Source organism: Eucalyptus grandis, chromosome 6 (genome assembly GCF_016545825.1).
Source record: "Eucalyptus grandis isolate ANBG69807.140 chromosome 6, ASM1654582v1, whole genome shotgun sequence".
Classification (NCBI taxonomy): Eukaryota; Viridiplantae; Streptophyta; class Magnoliopsida; order Myrtales; family Myrtaceae; genus Eucalyptus; species Eucalyptus grandis.
In genome coordinates, this window is record NC_052617.1 from 6,386,153 (window position 1) to 6,411,437 (window position 25,285).

The 25,285-nt window shown below is 38.5% G+C and overlaps 1 protein-coding gene across 1 annotated transcript; it reads right to left on the reverse strand.

The window, feature by feature from the left end:
• Positions 1 to 21,132: 21,132 nt before the first annotated feature.
• Positions 21,133 to 22,314, reverse strand: LOC120294263 (receptor-like protein 33). Its single transcript, XM_039314256.1, has one exon. It carries the CDS (start codon positions 22,312 to 22,314, stop codon positions 21,133 to 21,135), a length of 1,182 nt encoding a protein of 393 aa, XP_039170190.1.
• Between the last annotated feature and the right edge of the window lie 2,971 nt (positions 22,315 to 25,285).

A 25,285-nucleotide genomic window follows, 5' to 3' on the forward strand; every position in this document is an offset into this window, starting at 1 on the left:
TTGTATTGCTAAAATAGTTTTATACAACACAAATTTAATGAATAATTTTTATAATTTTTAAAATAATTATTTTAAAAAAAAATCGAAATTTAATTATTTTTTATTTTTTAAAAATTAAATTTTTAATTATTTTTATTTTATTTTTTAAATATAATTTTCTTTTTCTTTTTTCGTTTCTTTTTTTCTTTTTCTTTTTTCTTTTTTCTTCTTCTTTTTGGCGGCCGACCACGACGATGGCCGGCGACCCAGCCACAAGCGAGCCTCGAGCTCATCGGGTTCGGCGAGCTCGAGGCTCGCCCAACACCGGCGAGCTCTAGTCTCGCCAGATCGACGAGGCTCGAGCCTCGCCCGACGCTGGCGAGCTCGAGTCTCGCCAAATCGCCGAGGCTCAAGCCTCGCCCGACACCCGCCGAGCTCGAGTCTCGCCACATAGGCGAGGCTCGAGCCTCGCCGAGCACGGCATGGCCTCCGCCTCACCGGATCTAGCGAGCTCGAGCTTGCCCGACGCCGGCGAGCTCGAGGCTCACTTGGCCGGTCACCAGCCATCGCCGTGCCGGCGACCGGAAGGAGGAAGAGAAAGAAAAAAAGGAAAGAAAAAGAAAAGATAAAATTAAAATAAAAAATTACAATTTCGATTTTTATAAAAAAATATTTTTATAAAGTTAAAGAGGGAAGAGAGAGATTATAAGGTTTTTGTTGAAAATGGGTTCTCAACCCAACCCATTTAAAAACCCACTTAAAACCCACCTATCTTAAACCTTTAATTGTGAAACCCATTTAACTACTTTTTGTCAAAAACAAGTGACCCATTTATGACTCATTTATAATTTAAATGGGTCATATATGGGTCTATGACCCATTTTAACACCTCTGACGACCATCATCTCAGGGCAACACCAAAAGGTCAAAACATGGCTATAAAATATGAAAATCTTGCAGCAAGGTTCCCTAGTTCACTATGGTTAGCCCCAGGAACTACGAAATGCCCAGAAGGGTGGAACATCCCAAGCAAATAGTGAGAGAACCCCAGTAAAATGGGGATGTATAAGAATTTCTATTAGATTTTGATTTCATCTCTCTGATCCCATCTTCTATGTGGTATAGGCCTCGGTAAAGAAACTTGCTTGATATGTGTCGGCCATGATCTTTCGTCATGCACAAGCACAATGCCGGGAGAGATGCAGAACCATAATCAATTGAAGGTGGTCTGATAGAAATAAGGAATCTTTCAAACAAAGGGGGTCCTTCCTCGCCTCCTACTATGTCTGTCATAAGCAGTGTTGAATTTGTCAATTAGCTCGTTCGTTTTGCTGCAGAAAGGAGAAGAATTATCTGAGTTTTTGAAATGAAGGTCGAGAGCAAACCCACGCATTGGCAAGTTAATATCAATCCAGTCATTATCAATTTGTCTGTACACCATAGAAACTTCTAAGTTATAAAGCGAACAAACCAAAATTAAGCATATATCACAAAAGAAAGCTCTCGACTTTGCTACTTTCCCCAAAGCTTAGCTGACTCGTACCAAAGGTTTATCATGTTCCAAGGCTTCTTATGCACAGACTAACTTGAAACCTTGTGAAAGAACAAATGCATTGTGTTGCTCAAGGCCAAATATTGGAGAAGGTTTTCCCAACACCATATCTGCTAGGAGCAATTCCTAACAAGTAGATTGCACAAAAGTCAAATACTAGGGAGATGTCATCTCAGTCGAATTGTTCCCGATGAAAATTTCAACTTATAGTATATATTCCAGATTCAGCTAGTAACTCGCATCATTGGATAAGCTTTCAGGCACATGACTGGTATGGTTTGATTTATATACACAATCCTCAAGCATTATCACCCAGAAGATGGTCCAGAGCAATATCTTCATCCTAAATCATGACTCTTGGACATACTCAAAATATGTCAAAAGTAAATAATTCAAGAGTTTGTTCATACCTTGAGCAATTGGCGAGCATGGCCAGGTAAGTAATCAACAACGTATCATTGCACTCCTCGAAGGACAGCAAATTGGAGAAGAATCCAGGCGAGAAAGTGAACATCAAAATTATTCAGCAACTAATGTATAAAAAGAAATTTAAAAAGGTAAAAAGGAAACCTCAACTTCAGGGCATGTTAAACTAAACAGAATACTTGCCATCAAAAAGTCGTCCTGAAATTTCCCTGATTCAATAGTTGGCAATCTTTCGGGAAGACTAGTTACTTGTCTCAGTAGGGAATTCTCACAAGGAATCTCACCTGCAAATGCAATCAGTACATACTCTAATTTGTACTAGTCATACCCATAGATACACAACTTCTATGCAACAATCCTTTTTACATTGAAGAATCAGAAGCCACATTTCAGAGGATACATAGGATACGGAGATGGCAGCAATTGGTTCATTTGTTTTCCCATGTGTGCAAAAAATATTCCGGTAGGGCATAAACATGGCTAATGAGTAACTCATTTTAATACTCGTCATCTCTTTCAAATTACATGCATTCATTCTCCTGTCTTTTACACATTCTATAGTAGGTGGGCGACAAATTTGCGGACGGAGGCCTCTCAAACTTCTTTAACACCCCCAATTTGATGCAACACGCATAGGTCTCCGCTTGCCATGACTGATGCATTTGAGTTGCAGACTTTGGCTATTGCCAGAAAAGCCATTGTGTGATCCTGCAATATTGGTTGGTTAATTCTTGGCAAACAAGAAAACTACCGATAATCCAGATACATTTTTCACTAAATCCCTGAACAAAAAGCCAATGATCGAGAAAAACACCAATGATCCAGATATAGTTTTCACAGAATCCCCTCAACAGAAAGCTGATAAGAATTGGACCTATGGTGGAGCAGTTGCATCCCTCTTTATTGCAGCAGTGAAATATCCATTACCAGACTGCTTACATCATACATCAATCTAAAGGAATACCTAAATGATGCAATCGTGACCTCAAACAAAGCGACTTGTGTACATTTGCACATTTTGCAAACTGATGCATTGGATGTTCCGTTTCCTGAAGGAGATGAAGAAAATAGCTAGTGCACACCTTAGCTTATGCCATAAGATCTGCACAAAAGTTGCAGCCACGACAAATGCTGCAATAAGCATCAGCTGCAACAAACACTAGTGCATTAGTCCTAGTTTCTCAATATTACATCCGTATTGTACCGCATGAGTCAAAGAAAATTCAGAGCTGCAACTCTATGAATTGCTCCTTCAATCACATTTTGCTAGCAACAAGCATCACCAGACACCATTTAGACCATTCCAAAATGATTTAAAGATCAGTTTTAACATTGTCAAGGGATTATTCGTTTGACCTAAGTGTTTAGAGGATGATTTTGCTCCAAAAGCCACTGAACTAGTTCAGTACTACCATCAAACCTATCTCATTGATCATTGCATCCTTTTCTGTAAATCTCACATCATTTACCACGTAATAGGTTAGGTTGATACATTGAACACTCGAGAATGCGACAGCTAATTCCCATGTGATCTCTCAAGCATTCGTTACAATTTTGAAGAATCCCTTTTTCAGTAACATGAGTTTCTGCACAGCCACAACTCGCAATACTCCACATTTGATAATGAGACTTATCAAATTCAATTCTTGGAAAGTAGCAATCAGGTAGTTAGCTAACATCAATAGAACAGAATGAAAGAACTACAAAGTCGTTGACGTTCAAATTGTAATCCCTCGCCATTTATGCGATGAGCTTTATCAGATGCTGCTGCGGACTCATCACCACCAGATAATTCTAAGGCATCTAAATCCACGGATGCCACCGTCGCTCAGCCTCTCATTAGCATCGTCAAGCGGCAAATTCCTCCTAATTTTCTTTAAAGCAAGCAGCACGAGCTAACAGAGACGAAATTAAAAAGTAACAGCACCTTTTCTTTCTTTTAATAATCCAGAGTCAACGTCCCACATAAGCTGGGAAATGAGCAGTAAGCCAAGGTAGACTGAAATCACATCATTACGCAACAGAAAACTTCCGGCCAAAAGAAATTAGACTTTCCCCTTGACCAAAAGAAATCAAGAAACCATCGTGAACCCAACTAGAAAACACAAGAATGAAACAGACAGAGTACAAATAATTCTTAGTTTGACTCTATTTTAAACTCCACCGAGCAGAACTCTCAGGCACGCAGTTTTTAAATAAAAAAAATTCTTTCATTTCTAGCAAAGAATCTAATGCTACCAACAAAGCGAAAACCAGCGAGGACCCACGAAAGACTACGGAAAATATTAAGGAATTCGAATACTAAGAGAAACTAGAGCTGAGAGGATCGAACAGGACCAGTGAAGAGAACCACCCCTACACATTGTGGCAAAACAAGAAATTTTGACAATCAGCAGGTGAGCTTCACCCAAAACAAATATGCGGATATAAAAACCCAGTTAAAGAAAAAAAAAAAAAAATAATAAAAACTTGGAAAGTGGGACTTGTCATCGCAGATTTAGGGCTTCTCAGGAGAGACGGCTTTGAGCAGAGCAGAAAGTGGAAGCGAGTTGTCAATGGAAGATCAGACGAGAGAGTAGAGTCTCGGCCGCCAGTCGGGAGGGATGGAGAAAGCCGAGCCCAATCGGTCATCGGGAGAGAGTGCAATCGGGCAAACGGAGGTCACGAGAGTGAGCGGAGAGAATGCCATCGGGAGGAAGAGGCCGTCGTCTGGAGGGAGCGTTGCCATCAGCGGAGAGAGCACAGCCTGTTATAATTATGGTTATAATTATGGTTAATGGATCAACGATAGCCAATAAATTAAAATACGTCTTTTCTATTCACGTATCTCTTTTGGATTCATGTATTTCCTAAACTTTTTTGTTCACGTATGTAATGAATTCATGAATTTCCTAGATTCATGTATCTTTTAGTGCATGTATTTATTGAGTTCACGAATCTCTTGAATTCATGTGTCTCTAGATTCATGAATCTCTTGGATTCACGTATCTCTTGATTCATGAACTTCGTGGATACATGCGTCTATTTAATTCATGTATCTCTTATGTACATGAACTAAAAATCTCTATAAATAGATGGGAGCATAGAGCTTCATTAAGGGTTTTTAATTTTTCTGACTCAATTCCAAAAAAGGCTTTGATATACTTTTCTACTCTTCTGTTTTTCTGAGTGTGCTGGTTCAATTGAACGGTTCGACTAAGTCCTGTTTGTATAGTGCTAATCCAAACAGGTTTGAGGTGTTGTATCTTAGGAGGCATAGTTCATGAATCTGCAGAGCACAATTGGCAGGAACTAATCACCTTAAGGAAATTCAGATATCCGTACCTCACCTCCAATTTTATGTTCTAATTACAACAAACAATTTGTTTTCTCTGGATTGTATTCCAACAATATTGGATTTATTTCCAACAATCTTAAGGTGATTATTTCACTTACTGTTTGTTGTTTTTGTTAGATTGTTGAGATGGCTGAAAACAATCAAGTGCCATTCAATGTCCCAAATGTTTCAGGAGACGTTCCTATGGTTGATACGATTGTTGCTATGGAAGATGTTCAACCCCCAAGGTCTGGATTTGTAGCAGCCAATGCTACGGGTCCTTGGGCTAACACCAATTTTGATGGTGCGGGTACAAGTCATACGACTGGTATACCCGGGACTATTTTTTGAACAGTACAAGCCAAATGGCTTTTGGCTCCGTTTCTGGAGGGGTAGTTCAATGAATTTTGCCTACTGTGATGGCAACACCTCCAGTTACAGCTAATGAGAAACCGGAGAAATTCACCGGAGTGGGCTTTAAACAGTGGTAGCATAAGATGTTATTCTATCTGACCATGCTAAATCTGACGAAATATTTATCGGAGGTGTGCCCGGTAATTAGTCCAGATGAGCATGATGTCATGACACTTGGTGCATTAGAGTCTTTGAAGCATGGGGACTTCTTATGCCAAAATTATATCCTTAACTGTTTAGTGAATTCTCTTTATAATGTTTATTGTAATATTGAATCTGCTAAACAGTTATGGGAGTCCTTAGAGAAGAAATACAAAACTGAGGACACTAGCACCAAGAAATTTGTGGTTGCCAAATTCTTGGATTACAAGATGGTGGATTCTAAATCTGTTATGAGTCAAGTTCAAGAATTACAATTAATTCTACGTGACATCTCTGTTGAGGGAATGATACTTAGTGAATCATTCCAAGTGGCGGCTATGATTGAGAAATTGCCTCCGGGCTGGTCAAACTTCAACCATTATTTGAAGCACAAACGGAAGGAGATGAGCCTTGAAGATCTCATTCTGCGTCTCAGAATCGAGGAGGACAATATAAGAAGTGCGAACCCTTCTTTTGAGCCAAAGGCCAATGTTGTGGAATCTTCCAAATCCAAGCAAGATAGAAAAAGGAAGATGTCTTTTCAAGGAAAAAGCAAGCAGAAGGAACAGTTCCATAAATTCCAAGGGACAAGTTTTATATGCAACAAGCCTAGTCATCATGCTAAGGATTGCAAAAAGCGCTCAAAAAAAGGCAAGAACGATGGTGCAGCCCAGCAACTAAATTTGACAGAAAATGACAATATTGAGAGATTGTCTGTTGTGGTAATGTCCAAAGCATCTCTAGTGTCGAACACTAATGGCTAGTGGCTAGATACAGGTGCCACAAATCACATTTGTACAGATAAACACATGTTCTCATCTTATGAGAAGGCTAAAGAAGATGAGAAACTTGATATGACTAACTCTGCATCAGCAAAGATTACCATAAGAGAAAAGGTGATCCTAAAGTTTACATCTGGCAAGGAGGTCACCCTGCTGAATGCGCTGCATGTACAAGAGGTTCGGAAAAATTTAGTTTTTGGCCACATACGTGTCAAGAAGGGTTTCAAAGTTGTATTTGAATCGACAAGTTCGTGCTTTCTAAAGGAGGGATGTATGTGGGAAAATGGTACTTGTGTATTGACTTGTTTAAAGGCAATGTGGCTGTCATTAATGTAAACTTGAATTATGTGTACCCAAAAACTATTAATAAAGAAAATCTTTAGTTTACACTGTTGTATCTCCTTATCTATGGCATGGTAGATTAGGACATGTAAACTATAGTACAATAAAGAGAATAGCAAACTTGGGATTAATTCCAAGATTTGAATTGGATGCCCGTTACAAATGTGAGACTTGTGTTGAGGCCAAGTTTGCCAAGAAACCTTTCAAATTCGTTGAAAGAATAAGTGAACCTCTACAATTAATCCATAGTGATCTATGTGATTTAAAGTTTGTAGAAAGTAGAGGTAGAAAGAAGTACTATTGGAGAAATCTTCTTGAAGTGTTTTGAAGCTGACAAATCGTTTCCATCAGTCTAGTCTGAAGGCTTGCAGACTTTGCTGTTTAAAGTCTGAAGACCTCCGGACAGCCAGACTCAATACTCAATGTCTATCCTCATTGACAGTCTCTAATCCGTTGAAGAAAGGTTATCCAGAACTGGATGTTTCGTTAAGGATTTAATCTTATCAACAGGAGAAGATCTCGTGGCTGGAAAAGACATAACGGAGTCCTTTGATTGATCGAAGATTTACTCGATAATTGAAGATCCGGTGATTGCCTAAATATTATTGGAAGGTTCTACTTATGGAAACCGAGATCCTGATTGTATGGGCGAACAGGATTGATGGGCTATCGACACGTTCCTTTAATAGCTCGAACAATCTTCCTAATTGATTCCGTCGAACGGGTAGATTGGAGGAATTCATTTGGTAAGTGCCAACGGGTATGATGGCATAAAGGAGTATATAAGGAAGACGGTCTTAGTTGTTCAAGGTGTGCGCGATAGAAGAATTCCAAAGTCGAAGCTCCTTTTTGTTTAGACAATTCCTTTGAGCGAATACTTGTATACAAAAGAGAGTCTATATTTGTGAGAAATCTTGAAGAGGTGTGGTAGAACATCTACACTGTGGAATCAAGGCAAAGTTGTGCTGTAACTTCTCTTTTGTTCATAGTGGAATTTAGCCAATAGGCTGTCAGTGAAGAAGAGTGGACGTAGGCTTGATATAAGCCGAACCACTATAAACCGCATGTTCAATTTTCTCTTCTCTCAGTCTTACTTTGATTATCATTTGTCTCAAATCCATCAACTGTCTAGTATTGTGCAATTATCAAAGAAAATCTTTTATATACCTATTCACCCCCCTCTAGGTACTTATACTAGCAATATCAAGTACTTCATCACATTTGTGGATGACTATACTAGAATTTGCTATATTTATTTACTAACTATCAAAGATGAGACTATGAGCATGTTTGTCAAGTATAGAAACGAAGTTGCTAACCAACTTGATAAACGAATCAAAGTGTTTAGGTCTGATAGAGGAGGAGAATACAGTTCAATCAATTTGAAAGAGTTTTGTGCTAGTTTTGGAATAATTCTCCAAATGACTGCACCTTATACTCTATAACAAAATGGAGTTGCTGAACGATTGAACAGGACATTAAAGGAGATGGCTAACGCCATGCTTTTGAATTCAGGTTTACCTCAGAACTTGTGGGGGGGCAGTTTTAACTGCAAATTTTATTCTTAATAAAATACCCCACAAAAAGACAGGTAAAAACTCTATACGAGTTATGGAATGAAAAGTTGCCATCCTACAATTTTCTAAAAGTGTGGGGGTGCATAATGTGATTTATAACGGTAAGTCTAGACACATTCGTCATAGACATAATACCGTAAGGTAGTTGCTCTCAAATGGAATCATTTCTTTAGACTTTGTAAAGTTAAAAGAAAATGTTGTGGATCCGTTGACAAAAGGTTTGTCAAAAGAGCAGATAAACTGCACATCGAGTGGAATGGGTTTAAGAGCCTTAACTCAATAAAGAGATTCCAGGGTGGAAACCTAACCTATGCAATTGGAGATCCCATAGTCTAGGTTCAATAGGACAATGCAAATTCTGGAAACTCTAGTGTAAGCAATGTCTCCCATTCCTATGATGCAACAGTGCTTTCCTACAGTGTTATTAAGGGTACGCTATGCGTTTAATGATTCCTATAACTTGGAATGTAACATCCAAGTAAGATATGGTACGATATCTTCAATAGGAATGCAGCTATATGCGTGGAGCTGGCCGACTCTATGAAAATCTTTAAAGGCTAGATTTCCTAAAGCACGCATGAATCCCGAGAGGCTCAGGGCCGAAAGAACGAACTGGCAATTCAAGGCTTATTGTCTAGGTTTACACAAACAACTGGCAATTCAAGGCTTAGTCATCGACTAGTTAAGTAAGTCCGATAGGCTTTCACTAAAGAAGGTTGAAAGTGAAAGCTACTTATCTTGATGCGGTGTATTTCAACAGGCATGCTCAGATTCCTTCGAGTCAAAAATGTTTTGTTGATCCATTAATGTGGGGGATTGTTATAATTATGGTTATAATTATGATTAATGGATCAACGATAGCCAATAAATTAAGATACATCTTTTTTGTTCACGTATCTCTTTTGGATTCATGTATTTCCTAAGCTTTTCTGTTCACGTATGTAATGAATTCATGAATTTCCTAGATTCATGTATCTTTTAGTTCATGTATTTATTGAGTTCACGAATCTCTTGAATTCACGTGTCTCTAGATTCATAAATCTCTTGGATTCACGTACCTCTTGATTCATGAACTTCGTGGATACATGCGTCTATTTAATTCATGTATCTCTTCTATACATGAACTAAAAATCTCTATAAATAGATGGGAGCATAGAGCTTCATTAAGGGTTTTTGATTTTTCCGACTCAATTCCAAAAAAGGCTTTGATATACTTTTCTGCTCTTCTGTTTTTCTGAGTATGCTAGTTCAATTGAATGGTTCGACTGAGTCCTATTTATATAGTGCTAATCCAAACAGGTTCAAGGTGTTGTATCTTGGGAGACATAGTTCGTGAATCTGCGGAGCACCCTTGGCAAGAACTAATCGCCTTAAAGAGATTTGGATATCCGTACCTCATCTCCAATTTTATGTTCTAATTACAACAAACAATTTGTTTTCTCTGGATTTTATTCCAACAATATTGGATTTATTTCCAGCATAGCTGTCGTTGGAGAGAGCGCGGTCGTTGTCGAAGTGAGCGCTATTTGGTGTTGGAGAAAACTTTCTTGAGTGTTTTGAAGTTGACAAAACGTTTCCATTAGTCTAGTTTTAAGACTTGCAGACTCTTCCATCAAAGTCTGAAGACCTCCGGACTGCCAGACGCAAGACTCAAAGTCTCTCCTCATTGATAGTTTCTAGATCGTCGAAGAAGGCTTATCCAGAACTGGATGTTTTGTTAAGGATTTGACTTTATCGACTAGAGAAGATCTCTTGGCTGGATACAGCATGTTGGAATCCATTATTCAAATCAAGATTGATTCAAGGATTTTGGATTCGTTGATTGACAAAGTATACTTGGAAGGTTCTACTTATGGAAACCTAGATCCTAATTGTATGGGCGATGGGCGGCGGGATTGATGGGCTATCGTCATGTTCCTTAAATAGCTCGAATATCTTCCTAATTGATTCTGTCCAACGGGTAAATTGGAAAGTGCTAACGGGTATAATGGCATAAAGAAGTATATAAGGAAGACGTTCCAATTGTTCGAGTGTGTGTGTGATAGAAGAATTCCAAAGCCTGAAGCTCCTTGCTCTTAGTCAATTAAACTGTTGAGCGAAATCTTGTACGTAAAAGAGAGTCTATATTTTTGAGAGACCTTGAGGAAGTGTAGTAGAGTCTCTACACTGTGGAATCAAGGAAGAGCTTTACTGTAACAACTCTTTTGTTCATAATGAAATCCAGCCGGTGGGCTGTCAGTGCGGAAGAGTGGACGTAGGCTTGGATTGAGCCGAACCACTATAAACTCTGTGTTTATATTCTCTTCCCTATGCTCTTTTACTTTGATCGTAACTCGTTTAGTTGACAAGAAACAAATTTCCTTTTCATAATCTATTATTGATTAGTGCTGCACACTTATCTCAGAAATTTATTTTTACACCTATTCACCCTCTCTAGGTGCTCATACTAGCTTTCACAATTGGTATTAGAGCTTGTGTACTCACTTAAGTTGAAGTTTTTTACTTCAGAGTTCAAGATCCATAACTAGTATGTTGGCTCCAGGACTGGTTGAAGGGCAAAGCAATACCAGACCACCTTATTTTGATGGAAATGAATACAACATATAGAAAAACAAGATGAATGCATTTCTAAGATCAAATGATCATCTAGAATGGGATGTGGTAGACAAAAGAATCATTCCTAAAGTTGCACCTGTCTCAGAAAGAGGAAAAGAAGCCATTGAGTCTAGTGAAATGACTCAAGAAGAGATAACCAAGAGACAAGCTCTTGATGCAACAGCAATTTATTCTTTATATTGTGCATTATCACCTACTGAATATAACAGAATATCTTCTTGTGTTACAGCTAAAGAAATCTGGGATAGATTACACATCACCTATGAAGGAACTGATCGAGTGAAAGAAACCAAAATCAACATTTTGCTCAGTCAATATGAAGCATTCAAAATGAAATCAGGAGAATCTATCACCGACATGTTTAGTCGTTTTATAGAAATTGTGAATGGTCTTGAAAATCAAGGTCAATCAATTTCTAATCCCATGAAAGTAAACAAGCTACTGCGTGGACTCTCCAAGGATTTGAATCACATAAAGACCTTAAGAAGGGAGACACAAAGAATTATGCCACTTTATGTCGATGAATTGGTTGGGACTCTTCAGTCTTATGAAGTGGAGCGAATCAATGAAGATGAATATCGTAAATGTAAGAAATCCATTGCATTAAAATCTAATGATGATTATGATGTCACAGATTCTGAAGATGATATGGATGATGAAGAGCTTGCTTTCATGATAAGAAGATTCAGAAAGCTAAACAGAAAGGGGAGAAGATTCAATCCAAAGAAACAAAATTTTCAAAAGCAACAGACTAAGTCTGTTGAGGATGATGAATCCAATAGAGATGTAGTCTGTTTTGAATGTAAGAAAAAGGGACACATCAGATCCAACTGTCCCATTCTGAGGAAAAAGAAAGGAAAAGTTGAAAAATATCGAAAGGCACTTAAAGCAGAAACTTGGAGTGATACAGAATGTGAAGAAAGTGATTATGATTATGCCAATATTTGTCTCATGACACAATCAGACTCAAATTCATACTCCGAGATAGACTCAGATTTAGACAGTGAAATCGAGGTAAGTAATTTGAAAATCCCTACTAAAGTCTCTAGATACATTAATGAATTGTGTCTTAGTCTCAAAACTTCTCTTAAAAGGATTTCGAACTTAAAAGAGAAAATTCTGCACTAAAACAACAAGAAAATGTTTGGAAAGAAAATGTCAAAAGTTTAGACAAAAATGTTACTACTTTGAAAGAAAATGAAGACAATCTTTGAAAAGAAAATGCATTCTTGAAAAATAACATCTCAAGTATTTCTAAAAGATTTTCTATAGGATCTGAGAAATTTGAAAAAATTCTTTCTGCACAAAGACCTTATTTCAATAAATCTGGTTTGGGAATGATTGTGGAAACCATTCCTCTAATTGATTTTCCTAAAGTAAATGAAAGAATTAAGCAAAGACCTACAAGAGATGCTTACAAAAATTATTTTCAAAAAGTTTTTGTAAACTAAAGAGGGTCGCAAAGTGCTCTTAGATGTTCTAAGTGCAATAGCTCGATCATTTTGAGAAAGAATGTCTTATGGTTTGGAAACCCGTTAAGAAGGTATGGGCAAAAACCGTATATTATACTAACACCAATGGACCCAAGAAAATATGGGTACCAAAGAAAGCATGAGTTTCTTTTCTAAATGCAGGTCACTATCAAGAAAAGATTAAATGATACCTGAATAGTGGATGCTCAAGGCATATGACAGGAGATTCAAATTGCTTCATAAATTTTGTTCAAGTTAATGGTGGTAAAGTTTCATTTGGAGGAAACGGCAAAGGAAGAATTGTGGGATACAGAACTGTAAAGATTGGAAGACTCATGATCGATAATGTTTCATTAGTGGAAGGACTCAACTACAATTTGCTAAGTATCGTCGCCCCTGTGCGACACCGGTTTCAAAATCAATTTTCAAGAAGGAATATGTTCGGGAACCAAAGTAAAGACTCCTCTCAATCTTTCACGGGTCGAAGACATGGAAATATTTACCTCTTGGATGTCAAACCAGATGAAACCCAATGTCTAATCTCAATTCAAGAAGAATCAAACTTATGGCACAGAAAACTTGGGCACATCAACATGAAGCAAATAGCCAAAATTTCAGCAAAGAAGCTTGTTCGTGGTCTACCCAATCTGTCATACCAAAAGTCTAATCTATGCACACCATGCGTATTGGGAAAACAGGTAAGAAACACATTCAAACCAATAAATCAAGTTTCCACTAATCGTGTACTGCAACTCTTGCATATGGATCTCTTTGGACCAACCAGAACTCAGAGCATTTGAGGTAAGAAATACTGCCTAGTAATTGTGGATGATTATTCACGATTCACTTGGGTATATTTCCTGGCAAGTAAGTCTGAAACATTTTCTTATTTTACAAAGTTTGTTAAAAGGGTCCAAAATGAGAAAGGGTATGTTATTTCAAGCATTCGGACAGACCATGGAGGTGAATTTGAAAATCAAAATTTTGCTAAATTCTGTGATGAATCTGGTTTTCAGCATGTATTCTCCTCTCCCTATACTCTAGAACAGAATGTAGTTGTGGAAAGGAAGAATAGATCTTTGCAAGAAATGGCTAGAACTCTTTTAATTGAAAGTAACATTTCTTCTCGCTTTTGGGCTGAAGCAGTTTCTACAACATGCTATATTATTAATAGAGTCTTTTTAAGGCATATTCTGGAGAAAACTCCTATGAGTTATTCAAAGGAAAAAAAGCCAATTGTTTCGTATTTTCATGTGTTTGGATGCAAATGTTTTATATTGAAAAATGCAAATGATCGAGTTGGCAAGTTTAAAGAAAAATCAGACAAATGCATCTTCCTTGGATATTCAACCACCAGTAAAGCTTACAGAGTATACAACAAAAAGACTTAATCGTGAAGGAATCAATGAATGTCAAATTTCAAGACTTTATGCAAAATGAATCGATTCAGACTCAACTTGAAGAATCGAACTCCGCTCCGACTCTATAAAGTCTAAATCTCCAAAAGCAGCTCAAACTTCAGAAAACTAGCAACAAATTATCGTCGAAGATTCAAATAAGAAAAATGATCAATAATCTGACAAATCAACCAGCAACTGAAAGCATAAATCCAGTCATCCCAAAGATCTCATCATTCGTGATATTAATAGAGGAATTCGCACAAGATCCAAAAGGTGTGAAGAGTCTTGATGTGGCTCTTATTTCTGAAATAGAATCCAAGAGCATAAAAGAAGCTTTAACTGATGAAAGCTGGATTGAAGTTATGCAAGAAGAACTCAGGTAATTCAGCATTAATGATGTCTGGGAATTGACTCCTAAACCAAAAGGTAAATTTATCATTGGAGCTAAATGGGTTTTCAAGAACAAGATGAACGAGAAAGGAAAGGTCGTAAGAAACAAAGCAAGACTCATGGCCAAATGATATACGTAAGAAGAAGGGATAGACTATGATGAGACTTACGCACCAATAGCAAGGTTAGAAGCAATTAGATTATTACTTCCTTTTGCTTGTCATAAGAATTTCAGGTTATTCCAAATGGACGTCAAAAGTGCTTTCCTAAATGGATTTATCCAAGAGGAAGTCTATGTGGAACAACCACCCGGTTTTGAAAACCCAAGGAAACGAGACTCTATATTTAGACTGAAAAAGGCTTTATATGGTTTAAAGCAAGCACCTCGAGCTTGGTACGACAGACTAAGTAAGTTTTTAATTCAAAATGGATTTGTCAAAGGTAAAGTAGATACTACATTGTTTATCAAAAGAGAAAGCAAAAGTTTTCTACTTGTTCAAATTTATGTTGATGATATTATTTTTGGATCTTCTAATGAAAGTTTGTGCAAGAAATTATCTAAGTCTATGCAGGATGAATTTGAAATGAGAATGATGGGTGAAATAACCTTCTATCTTGGGCTTCAAGTAAAACAACTGAAGAAATAAACTTTTATTCATCAAGAAAAATATGCCAATGATCTTGTCAAAAGTTTGGGCTGGAGAATTGTAAAAGACGATATACCAATGTCAAGTTCCTTGAAGTCGGACAAAGATGAAGGAGGAAAGAAAGTTGACCAGAAGCTATACAGGAGTATCATTAGTTCACTTCTTTATCTTACTGCTTCTAGATCTGACATTCTGTTTATTGTTTGTATTTGTGCCAAATTTCAATCGGGCCCTAAAGAATCTCATTTAAGTGCTGCAAAACGTATTATCAAATACATTGCATCATCATCAAATTTAGGTCTCTAGTATCCTAAAGAATGAGACTTTACTCTTCTTGGATACTTAGACGCAGACCTAGCCGGATGCAGAGTTGATAGAAAGAGCACATCGGGCACCTGTCAACTACTTGGAAGCAGGACAATGTCTTGGTTTTCAAGGAAGCAAAGTACAGTAGCTCTTTCTACAGCAGAAGCAGAGTATGTAACTCTTGGAAGTTATTTTTCACAAATTCTGTGGATAAAACAACAATTAAGAGACTTTGGAATTGAAGATTCATGCACTAAAATCAAATGTGACAACACCAGCGCAATCAATCTCACCAAGAATCCGATTATTCACTCAAGAGCAAAACATATAGAGATTCGACATCATTTCATTAGAGATCATGTTCAAAATGGAGAAGTTTCGATTCAATTTATTGACTCAAAGAATCAACTGGCGGATATATTTACAAAGCCTTTGGAGAAAAATCAATTTGAAGTTATTCGTTTTAGACTAAATATCTTAAAGTCTGAAGAAGTTTAGACTCGGACTCGAAAGTCTAAATGCACTAACTCGAGACAATCAAGATCTACGACAAGTAAGTTATTTCTATTTTAGAAATTTATCTCTCGGATCAAATCTTGAAAAGGTACGATCATCTATCCAAAATTAATTGGTGTAATTTTCCCAATTTTTCGTGATTAGTGCAATCCTTCCTTTTCGAAAAAGAAGTCATTTTTGAAATGACAGTTATCTAATTTTTGAAAATGCAGTTTTTTTTTTAAAGGCATTTTACATTTCCTTTTATAGCGTTTCGTATGCCTCGCTTTGACTGCCTTATATACTGTCGGTTCTTCTTCGTTTTACTCACAAAAACCCTAAGAGAGCACCGATCTTCCACTTCTGTCTTCTTCTCTTGTTTAATCCTCGAAAAGTTTTCATCTTTCTTAGGAAACAAGCTTGGAATCTCTCAAAGACTGTGAAAAATGTCGTCCCAAAGAAAGTCTTCAAGGATCGCGAACAGGGGACCACAGCAAATGCGTGAGGGGCCTACGCACTTTGATCTCACCAAGGAAGAAGAATCTCCTAGACAACAGCAGAGCCCACAACATTCTCAGCAGCGTCCATCTCCTCCATCTAGACCTCAGGATGTTGCACATCAAGAAGAGGAAGAAATTATCAAAGACGCAAAACCCATAAGAACTCTTAAGCCCGCTTTTACCTACAAGCTTTATCGTGCTTTGAAGAGGAGTGGTACTCTGTTGAACTACATTGATGAATTTCTGAAAGACAAAGGGTTTAGAAATGAAACTTTCTTTTTATGCACAATGGAACGATTGGGAATTGTCCCTGCGGGGTCGGCGGAAAACGCTTTGGCAAATATCCCAAGCGATCCACGTGTTGGAGGGCTGAATCAGCCTGATGGGAATGACATTGATAGGATGTACAGTCAGTTTAAACCGAGAATGGGTATTGTGGCAAAAATCCGAAGCAAAAGGACAGACTTATTTCGATCGGAGGAACATAAGCAACTGTACTCTAAGTTGCTGAAGCGTGGGGTGATAAACCCTAGAAGTGTGGACTTTGATTTTCTTGACTCTGTGAATGTCAATCGGGAAAAATTCAGTCTTCTTCAACTCGAACAGTTTTGTTCTGAAACTACAGAAGCTCATGCTGAACTTACTGCTTATTTCTATTCGAATCTCAGTTTCTTGGATGCAAATAGATTCTCTTTTAGTGTTGGAAATCAGGACTATGTGGTTGACATGAATACATTGGCTGATGTAATTGGGGTTGAAAGATGGAGATATCAACCTATCAGTGTGTCTATTGCTCGTGCAACATTGGAGCTTGTTCAAGATAGAAGGACGGAAGGAAAGATTTCCTATTTGAGGATGAATGCGTCCAACATTTTGCTTCACAAGATTGTGATTAACTGCCTTAGACCAAAATCTACTTCAAAAACTGACGTTTCAAAGTCGGAGGCAAAGCTGATGTATGCCATCAATGCTGGGAAAAAGTTCTCTCTTCCATACACTATTATGTTCCACATGTACAGAGCAGTGGTGAAGGACAAGGGTCAACTTCCGTACGCAGCTCTTGTGACCAGATTATTCAGACATTTGAATGTTCAGCCTTCCCGGATTCTCTGTGTTCGAACGTGCGATCAAATGGTGATGGGACTGAAAATGGTCTCTAAAATGCGTCTAAATGAACTCAACAAGGCGTTCGAACAATTCAAGGAGAAAGCCCCTGTCAAGACTCATTCAATCTCTTCGGCGGCAAAGCGAAAAGGGACGAAGCCCATGGTTGCTCCATCCAAGAAAAGAAGAGCTCTTATCATTGAGGATGAAGAGGATGAGGATGATATCACCATTTCTGCAATGGCATTGAAGAACTTGGGTCGTTCTATTCCAGAATCAACGGAGAGACAAGAAAAAGACACGGATGAGACAGAGCAGAGGATTGAAGTGAGAGAAGATTTGGAGAAAGAAGTAGAGGAGGAAAGAATTGAGGAAGAAGAAGAAAAGGAGGAGAGAGGAGATCAAGCGGAAGCAGAGCATGAGGAACATTTTTCTCCACCTAAAGGCATGGAAACAGGGGGAGATCCTGAAAAAAGAGGAACGTCCTCATTCCTCGCCACCAATGAAGGAATAAGCCGCTCTCCAGTAGATCCAGAGGACATCTATGCCTCTCAATTTTCTGAGGAGGGACATGATGTTTCATCGCCCAATTTGCGTGACCATGCTAATTTACCATCATTTGCCTATACACCGTCTGATCGTGTAGAAGCCAGTACTCAGACTAATAATTCAGTCAACTTTCGCAGAATACTTGATGTTCTCTTGGAGATGCGAGGTCGAATATATGCTTTGGGATGCGAAGTACAAAACTTGTAGAATGCAGGACAAGCTTCTTCGGTTTCTTTGAATGATCAAATCCAAGCCCTTGTTCTTCAAATTCAAGCAAATGCTAAGAGTGAAGATGTGGCGCAACTGAAGGAGGATTTGAAAAAGCTGGAAGGCATTGTCCAATCAATGAGTGATTTCCAGCTAGTTCGTGTGCCCAAGCAATCTTAATTCCATTCTCTTTCAATCTCTACCTTTTTAATGATGACAAAAAGGGGGAGAGATGTGGTGCAGATTTGATTTTGAATTTTGAACTCTTAACTTTTGTGATGTCTTGACTTGACTTGACTTTTGTGCTTGGCCGTTTGGATTTAGACTAGATTTGGGTTTAGCTGTTTAAACGTTTGTTTATCTTAAGCATTGTTGATATCTCATGGCTTTGTTCATTTACAGAACTAACATACTTTCTGTGGATGCAGATTTTAATGTTATCTTTACTAAGCCATTTATCTTTTGTGAGATATCCATGTTTGCTTGAGTAATGTTTTGCAGGTCAAAGTTATCCAAATCTGCAGGAAAGTTTTATCACCATAAAAAGAGAGAGATTATTGGAGAAAACTTCTTTAAGTGTTTTGAAGCTGACAAAACGTTTCCATCAGTCTAGTCTAAAGATTTGCAAACTCTTCCATCAAAGTCTGAAGACCTTTGGACTGCCAGACTCAAGACTCAAAGTCTATCCTCATTGACAATTTCTAGACTGTCGAAGAAGGCTTATCCAGAATTGGATATTTTGTTAAGGATTTGACTTTACCGACTGGAGAAGATCTCTTGGCTGGATACAGCATGTTGTAATCTATTATTCAAATAAAGATTGATTCAAGGATTTTGGATTCGTTGATTGGCAAAGTATACTTGGAAAGTTCTACTTATGAAACCCTAGATCCTGATTGTATGGGCGAGCATGATTGATGGGCTATCGTCATATTCCTCAAATAGCTCGAAGATCTTATTAATTGATTCTGTCCAACGGGTAGATTGAAAGAATTCCTTTGGTACATGCCAACGGGTATAATGGCATAAAGGAGTATATAGGGAAGACGTTCCAGTTGTTCGAGTGTGTGCATGATAGAAGAATTCCAAAGTCTGAAGCTCCTTGTTCTTAGTCAATTAAACGGTTGAGCGAAATCTTGTACGCAAAAGAGAGTCTATATCTTTGAGAGACCTTGAAGAAGTGTAGTAGAGTCTCTACACTGTGGAATCAAGAAAGAGCTTTACTGTAACAACTCTTTTGTTTATAGTGAAATCCAGTCGGTGAGCTATCAGTGCGGAAGAGTGGACGTAGGTTTAGATTGAGCTGAACCACTATAAACTCTGTGTTCATATTCTCTTCCCTACGCTCTTTTACTTTGATCGTAACTCGTTTAGTTGACAAGAAACAAATTTCATTTTCATAATCTATTATTAATTAGTGCTGCACACTTATCTCGGAAATTTGTTTTTACACCTATTCACCCCCCTCTAGGTGCTCATACTAGCTTTCACATTTGGGAGAGAAGAAAACGTCGTCGGGTCGGGAAAGAAGGGAGAGAGTGAGAAGAGAGAGGAGAGAGAAATGAAGCACTGAGTTGAGTAGAGAGAGAAGAAGCCATCTCTTGTACGCTGGGTTTAAAAAATTGGCTGACATGTGGGCCCCGAAAAAACAAGTGTCGACCTCTGAATGGCTCAGAACAAAGATAATGTGGTCCGATGCAATATATTCTTACTCGGCTCACAGCCTGCTGTGGCCTCAATTAAAGCATCCATTAACTCAGGTTCCACTTCTCGCAGCAACTTCCCTAACAAATGTGATTCATTAAGGAAATTACATTGCACAACGAATCAATGACACCTCTCATGCGTATATTTGTAGAATACAACAAAATAAAACTGCTTTAGCAAAGAGAAAAAAAGAAAAAAAAGACAAAGACACTTATGTTCCATCTGGAATTGAAAAAAAAAAAATTGTTCAGCAAGCAAAACTTCAGATTTTTCACACGGCTTGAGCATTCATCTACAACTTTCCCGCCGAGCAAATCATTAGCAGTTACTGATCATTCATCAATATATGCTCAAGGAACTATACTGCAAGTACCATCCAAGCATATTAAAGTACAAGCCGACACACTCAAATTCAATCTAAGTGGGAAAAAAGCGGTAGTCGGGAAAGAGCTGCTTACTCGAAAAACTATTTTACCCAGAAAGAACTCATCGTGCAATAGCCAAGCGTAGAAAAGAAGATACCAGGTAAAGCGGCGAGAAAGGCGAAAAGATTCTCACAAACACACATGTACACACTTGCAAAAACATGAACAAAAATGTGATAGTATTGACAGTGCTACCTTATTGAACATCATTATATACCGAAGCACGTGAAAGCTCAAAATCGCACCGCCTCCGAGACGCATGTTTTTTTCCTCAGCGCTTGGATCTGGGGATGGAAAAAGCAAGCGAGTTCCATGCCCTAAGGACGTCACGGCCGAGCCTCACGTTACTTCTGTTTGAGGCTCTTCTGGGCTTCAGATTCGGAGTTGGAGTTGCTGTCATCATCTTCTCGGGGGATTGTACGGCGGCAGGCTGTTGGGCAATCAGAGCCCGTGCGGCTGGTGATGGACGTCGTGGAGTGCCGAACGGACCACACCGTCTGGGAATGCAGGACAACAGTGAGGACGCGACCTGTAGTTTGACAATGGCTCTCGCTCCATTTTCCTGTTTTTTGGATCTTTTTTTCTTTTTTTTTCAGAGCTGTGTGCTGACAAATTTCATTATTCATCTTTTCAATTCAACTCATACACCATTACACCAAGATACAAAAGGAGAAGACATTAGAAACAAGCCTTCATAAAGGAAATGACATTTGATGATGATTAGGTCACATCTTTATTCACTAAGCCTACATTACATGGTTTAAAAAGACAGCTTCTCAACAGTTTCACTGTCCATGAAACTTGATGGCCCTTCGCTTTGGCTTCTCCATCCATTGGGCTGCACTTCTCTCCAGCATTCTCACGACTCGCGCGAGCCATTTGGGCCATCCCGTTTCAATCGCAATGTATGCTACGGAAATCCCAATGACAATTCCAGATGCATAACCTATCAACACTACTTTCTTTCTGAACCAACTCTCATGTCCTTTGCGGCTCGAAGTTGATGAGGATGATGGTGGAGGAGGTTGAGCATCGCCAGGGCATGCTTTTGGCAATGGAGTACCACATAAGCCTGGATTCTCACTAAACGAGTGGCTTGAAAATGTACTCAATTGCTTGTCTTGAGGAATTGGACCAATGAGTTGGTTCTTCGAGAGGTTTAAGTACCCAAGGAATGTCAAATCTCCCAGTACTCTAGGAATTCCCCCTCTAAGCTTGTTCGAAGATAGATCAAGCCATTCAAGTTGAGTCAGGTTTCCTAAAATTGGAGGGATGGAATTTGTAAGGTGGTTGTGTGAAAGGTTGAGCCCTATGAGAGAGCAAAGATGGCCAAAAACTTCGGGAATGTCTCCTTGGAAAAAGTTGTATGACAAGTCAATGGCTGTGAAGATGGTCAAGATCTTCACTAGCTTTGTCTTTTGCCCTTTCATCATCACGGTCACGGTATTTTCATATGGTGCCCCTCTCCAAAAGAAGGACTGCCTTGTCATATACGATGGTCCGTCTCGCTCATCTTCTCTATTCTTCATGCCTCTAAGGTTCATTATCAAGTTGGCTGGTAAAAGACCTCCAAAGTAGTTGTTGGAGAGATCCAAAATGCGTAACTTTGGAAAGATGAGATCTCCCTTCGGAATATTCACAAGACCCTTCAAATTGTTGGACGTCAAAATGAGAATTTTCAATTTCGAAAGTTTTCCCAACCATCTTGGGAATGTATCATCTATCTGATTGCTACTAAGATCCAAAATTTCTAGATCTAGACAATTGACAAGGGACCGGGGCAACTTGCCTTCAAATTGATTTTGGCTCAAGTCAAGAGTCGTCAATCTAGGTATCAAAGAAATTGTTTGTGGAATTGTGCCCTCAAGTTGATTCATTCTCAACTTCAAAACCGAGAGATAGGTGCTCAAATTTGTTAAGCATTGAGGCAAGCTACCAGTTAAGCTATTGTTAGAAAAGTCGATCATCTCAAGATTAGTGGCGTTGCATATTAAAGACGGGATCTTTCCTGTTATAACATTACTTGCAATGGAGTAATATATTGTGACGGGAGACGGAAATGGAATTGGCCCTCCAAATTTGTTGTTGGACAAATCTATTATCTCTAATGAGGTGTTGGAGAAAACCTTTGCAGGCCACTGTCCAATTAAATTGTTGTTGGAAATATATAATATCTAAGAACAGGAAAGGAGAGTTCGAAGACAGTGAGGTTGATCCTACCATGAAATTTGTTGGATTGCAAATCAAGATGATACAGTTGCGGTGCTTTCAGCCAATGTGGGAATATATCATTAAACTCGTTGTAACTGAGAACTAGTGTTGATAAGTTTGCCCATTTGACTAGGGAGCGTGGTAATGGCCCTTGTAATTTATTGTTGTTCAAGTCTAGATGCTCAAGATTGGCTATATTACCAAAACTAAGGGGTATATTTCCTAAGAGACTATTGTTAGACAAATCTAAACTCAAGAGTTTGGTTATGTTGCCAATACATGGGGGCACAATCCCCGATAGATTATTGTTAGACAAATCTAATTTCAAGAGTGAACTCAATTGACATATTGAAGAGGGGATCTCAGTGAAACCATTATTCTTGGCAAGAAAGTAACAAGTAGAAGGTGAAGGGATCGGGAGTGGTCCTCGGAATGAGTTTTCCTCAAGGTCAAAATACGACAATTGCTTCCAATGCAATTGAGGTATACCTCTCTCTAGATGATTATAAGAAAGATCCAAATATTCCAATGTACGATAACTTATTCCCCAAAACCACCTTGGGATCTCCCCACTAATCTTATTGGAATAGAGGTATAAGTGTGTTAATCTTCCTAACAAATTCAAGAAATAGGGGAATTTGGTCAAGTTGCAATAAGACATGTCCAACTTTTGAAGCTTCGGGAGAAGGAGGGAACCATTGGAATAGAGAGCGTCATGAAACGAACTGTAACGGAGAGAGAGACTAATGATGTTACCGGTGACATTGTCGCAAGTGACCCCCACCCATGAGCAACAGTCTACGCCCTTGTTCCATGCTGATCGTGGGACCGATTTGCAAGACCTTTCATTGCCCCATCTGCCCAGTTCGCCTGAGTAAGGCACTCGGCTTGCTGACAGTAGATTAGTCCGAGGAAAACAGGGCGGTAAACTATCGCGCAGCAACACTGAATCAACGATGAAGGAATTCTTAAAATTGATCAAGACATCACGCTGATTAGGAGGGCAAAGGGGGGAGGCAAAAGGAAGATGGAAAGGTAAGAAAAAGAGGAAATGGAGGATGCCAAGGATCCAATGCGACACCATCTTGCAGTTTAGCATGCGAGTGAGTTTACTAGCGATGGAGAGCGCTTCCAACTTATATAGCCCTTGTCAAGTGTGAAGCCATTGAAACAAGTCTTTTCTAGGGTCCATTGGTGGGCTCACAATATGTTTTATCCTTTCTAAAAGCTCTCTTGGTCCGCATACGAGTAATTTCATGTGAGATTCAGTCAGAATGATTTCTCATTTTCTCATGGTTAAGGAAGGTCAGATTTTCTGTCAAAGTTAATTTAGCCAATAGGTGCACGAGAGTGTAAAATAAATATCCAGGTTAAAAGAAATTTTCTTTCCTAGACACATAAACTTTACACTGTTCATTACTTTTATATCGGTCATGACGAGGATGGACAGATTGCAACATTAACAGGGAGTCATATTCGATGCTAGCTTTGTGACCCCGACCATTGGGGTCTACACTACATCCTGAAAATAAAACACGACAACAGCTTAACATCGAATACAAGGTGTAGGAAGAAGAGTAATTATATAGTAACTTTATGTGACGCGAAGTGATAGTTATGTAGTTATAGTTCAGTAATTTTACAAAAGTGACATTAACTGTTTTAGTTATCAAATAAGCGGCGGTCATAGACCGTAGTCGGGTAATTCGGTTATAAATTCTCCATATACGAGCTTTACATCGTAGAGAGTCCCTTCCATTTACGACATTCTTATGAGTCCCACTTCGGGGCTTCGAAAGCGAGAACTGCGCGTTTGTGGATGTAACTTGGAGGGTTTTCTTCCCAGTATCAATCGGCGTTTGCATTTCCTCGATCTTAATATTCCCTGAAATGGATAAAATTGCTTTAAATTATTGAAACGTCTATAGGTGACCTAACAATCCACTAAAACTAAATTGCTGTAATTATCACTACTAGAAAAACTGCCTAAGGCGAGAAAAAGTTTTGCGGTAAAAATAATTTGGTGTCCTTAGGGGCACCAAAGGCGACAAAATTCTATGATGTTGCCGTAGGTCTGCCAAAGGCGGATAAAACCGGACGTTGAATTAGGGCGACAGTCGACTGCGACATAAAAGAACCTTTGTTGCCTTATTTCCAAGTTGCTAACTCAACCTTTCAAATTTTTTTAATAGAATTTTCAAATCTAGAATTACTAGATCTAACGAGTCACAAAAAGAAATAGAATTTAAACTGCGTTGTTCTCCTTACAGAGATAGGCTACCTAATTAATTGACAACCCATAACGACGGGAAAGCCTCCAATATTTTCGTCTGACATAGGAGCAAATAAAAGCCTAAAAAAGTTATCTAGACTTACACTCCAAAGATAATTCAATTGTATATTTGGATCGCGTTTAAACATGTATAATGTAAGAGTACTTAGAGACTAATATTTCTCATCAATTTTTCTAAAAGTTAAATTATTGTGAAATTTGATATAAAGTGATCAAATATCTTTAACTTTACCAAAGTGCTTGTCAAAGAGTTTACAGCTACAATTGCGCCGAAAGAAAAGGAAACACAGAGTCTAGTAGAATATTGTGTTTTTTTTATCAAGCACAATGGCTGTGGGACAGCGGTTCGCTTAATTATAAATGCTAAGAAGTCAAAGTCTTCTCGAAGTGACATTATTGTGATCACAAATTTGGATTTCTTGATTGTCTTGGTG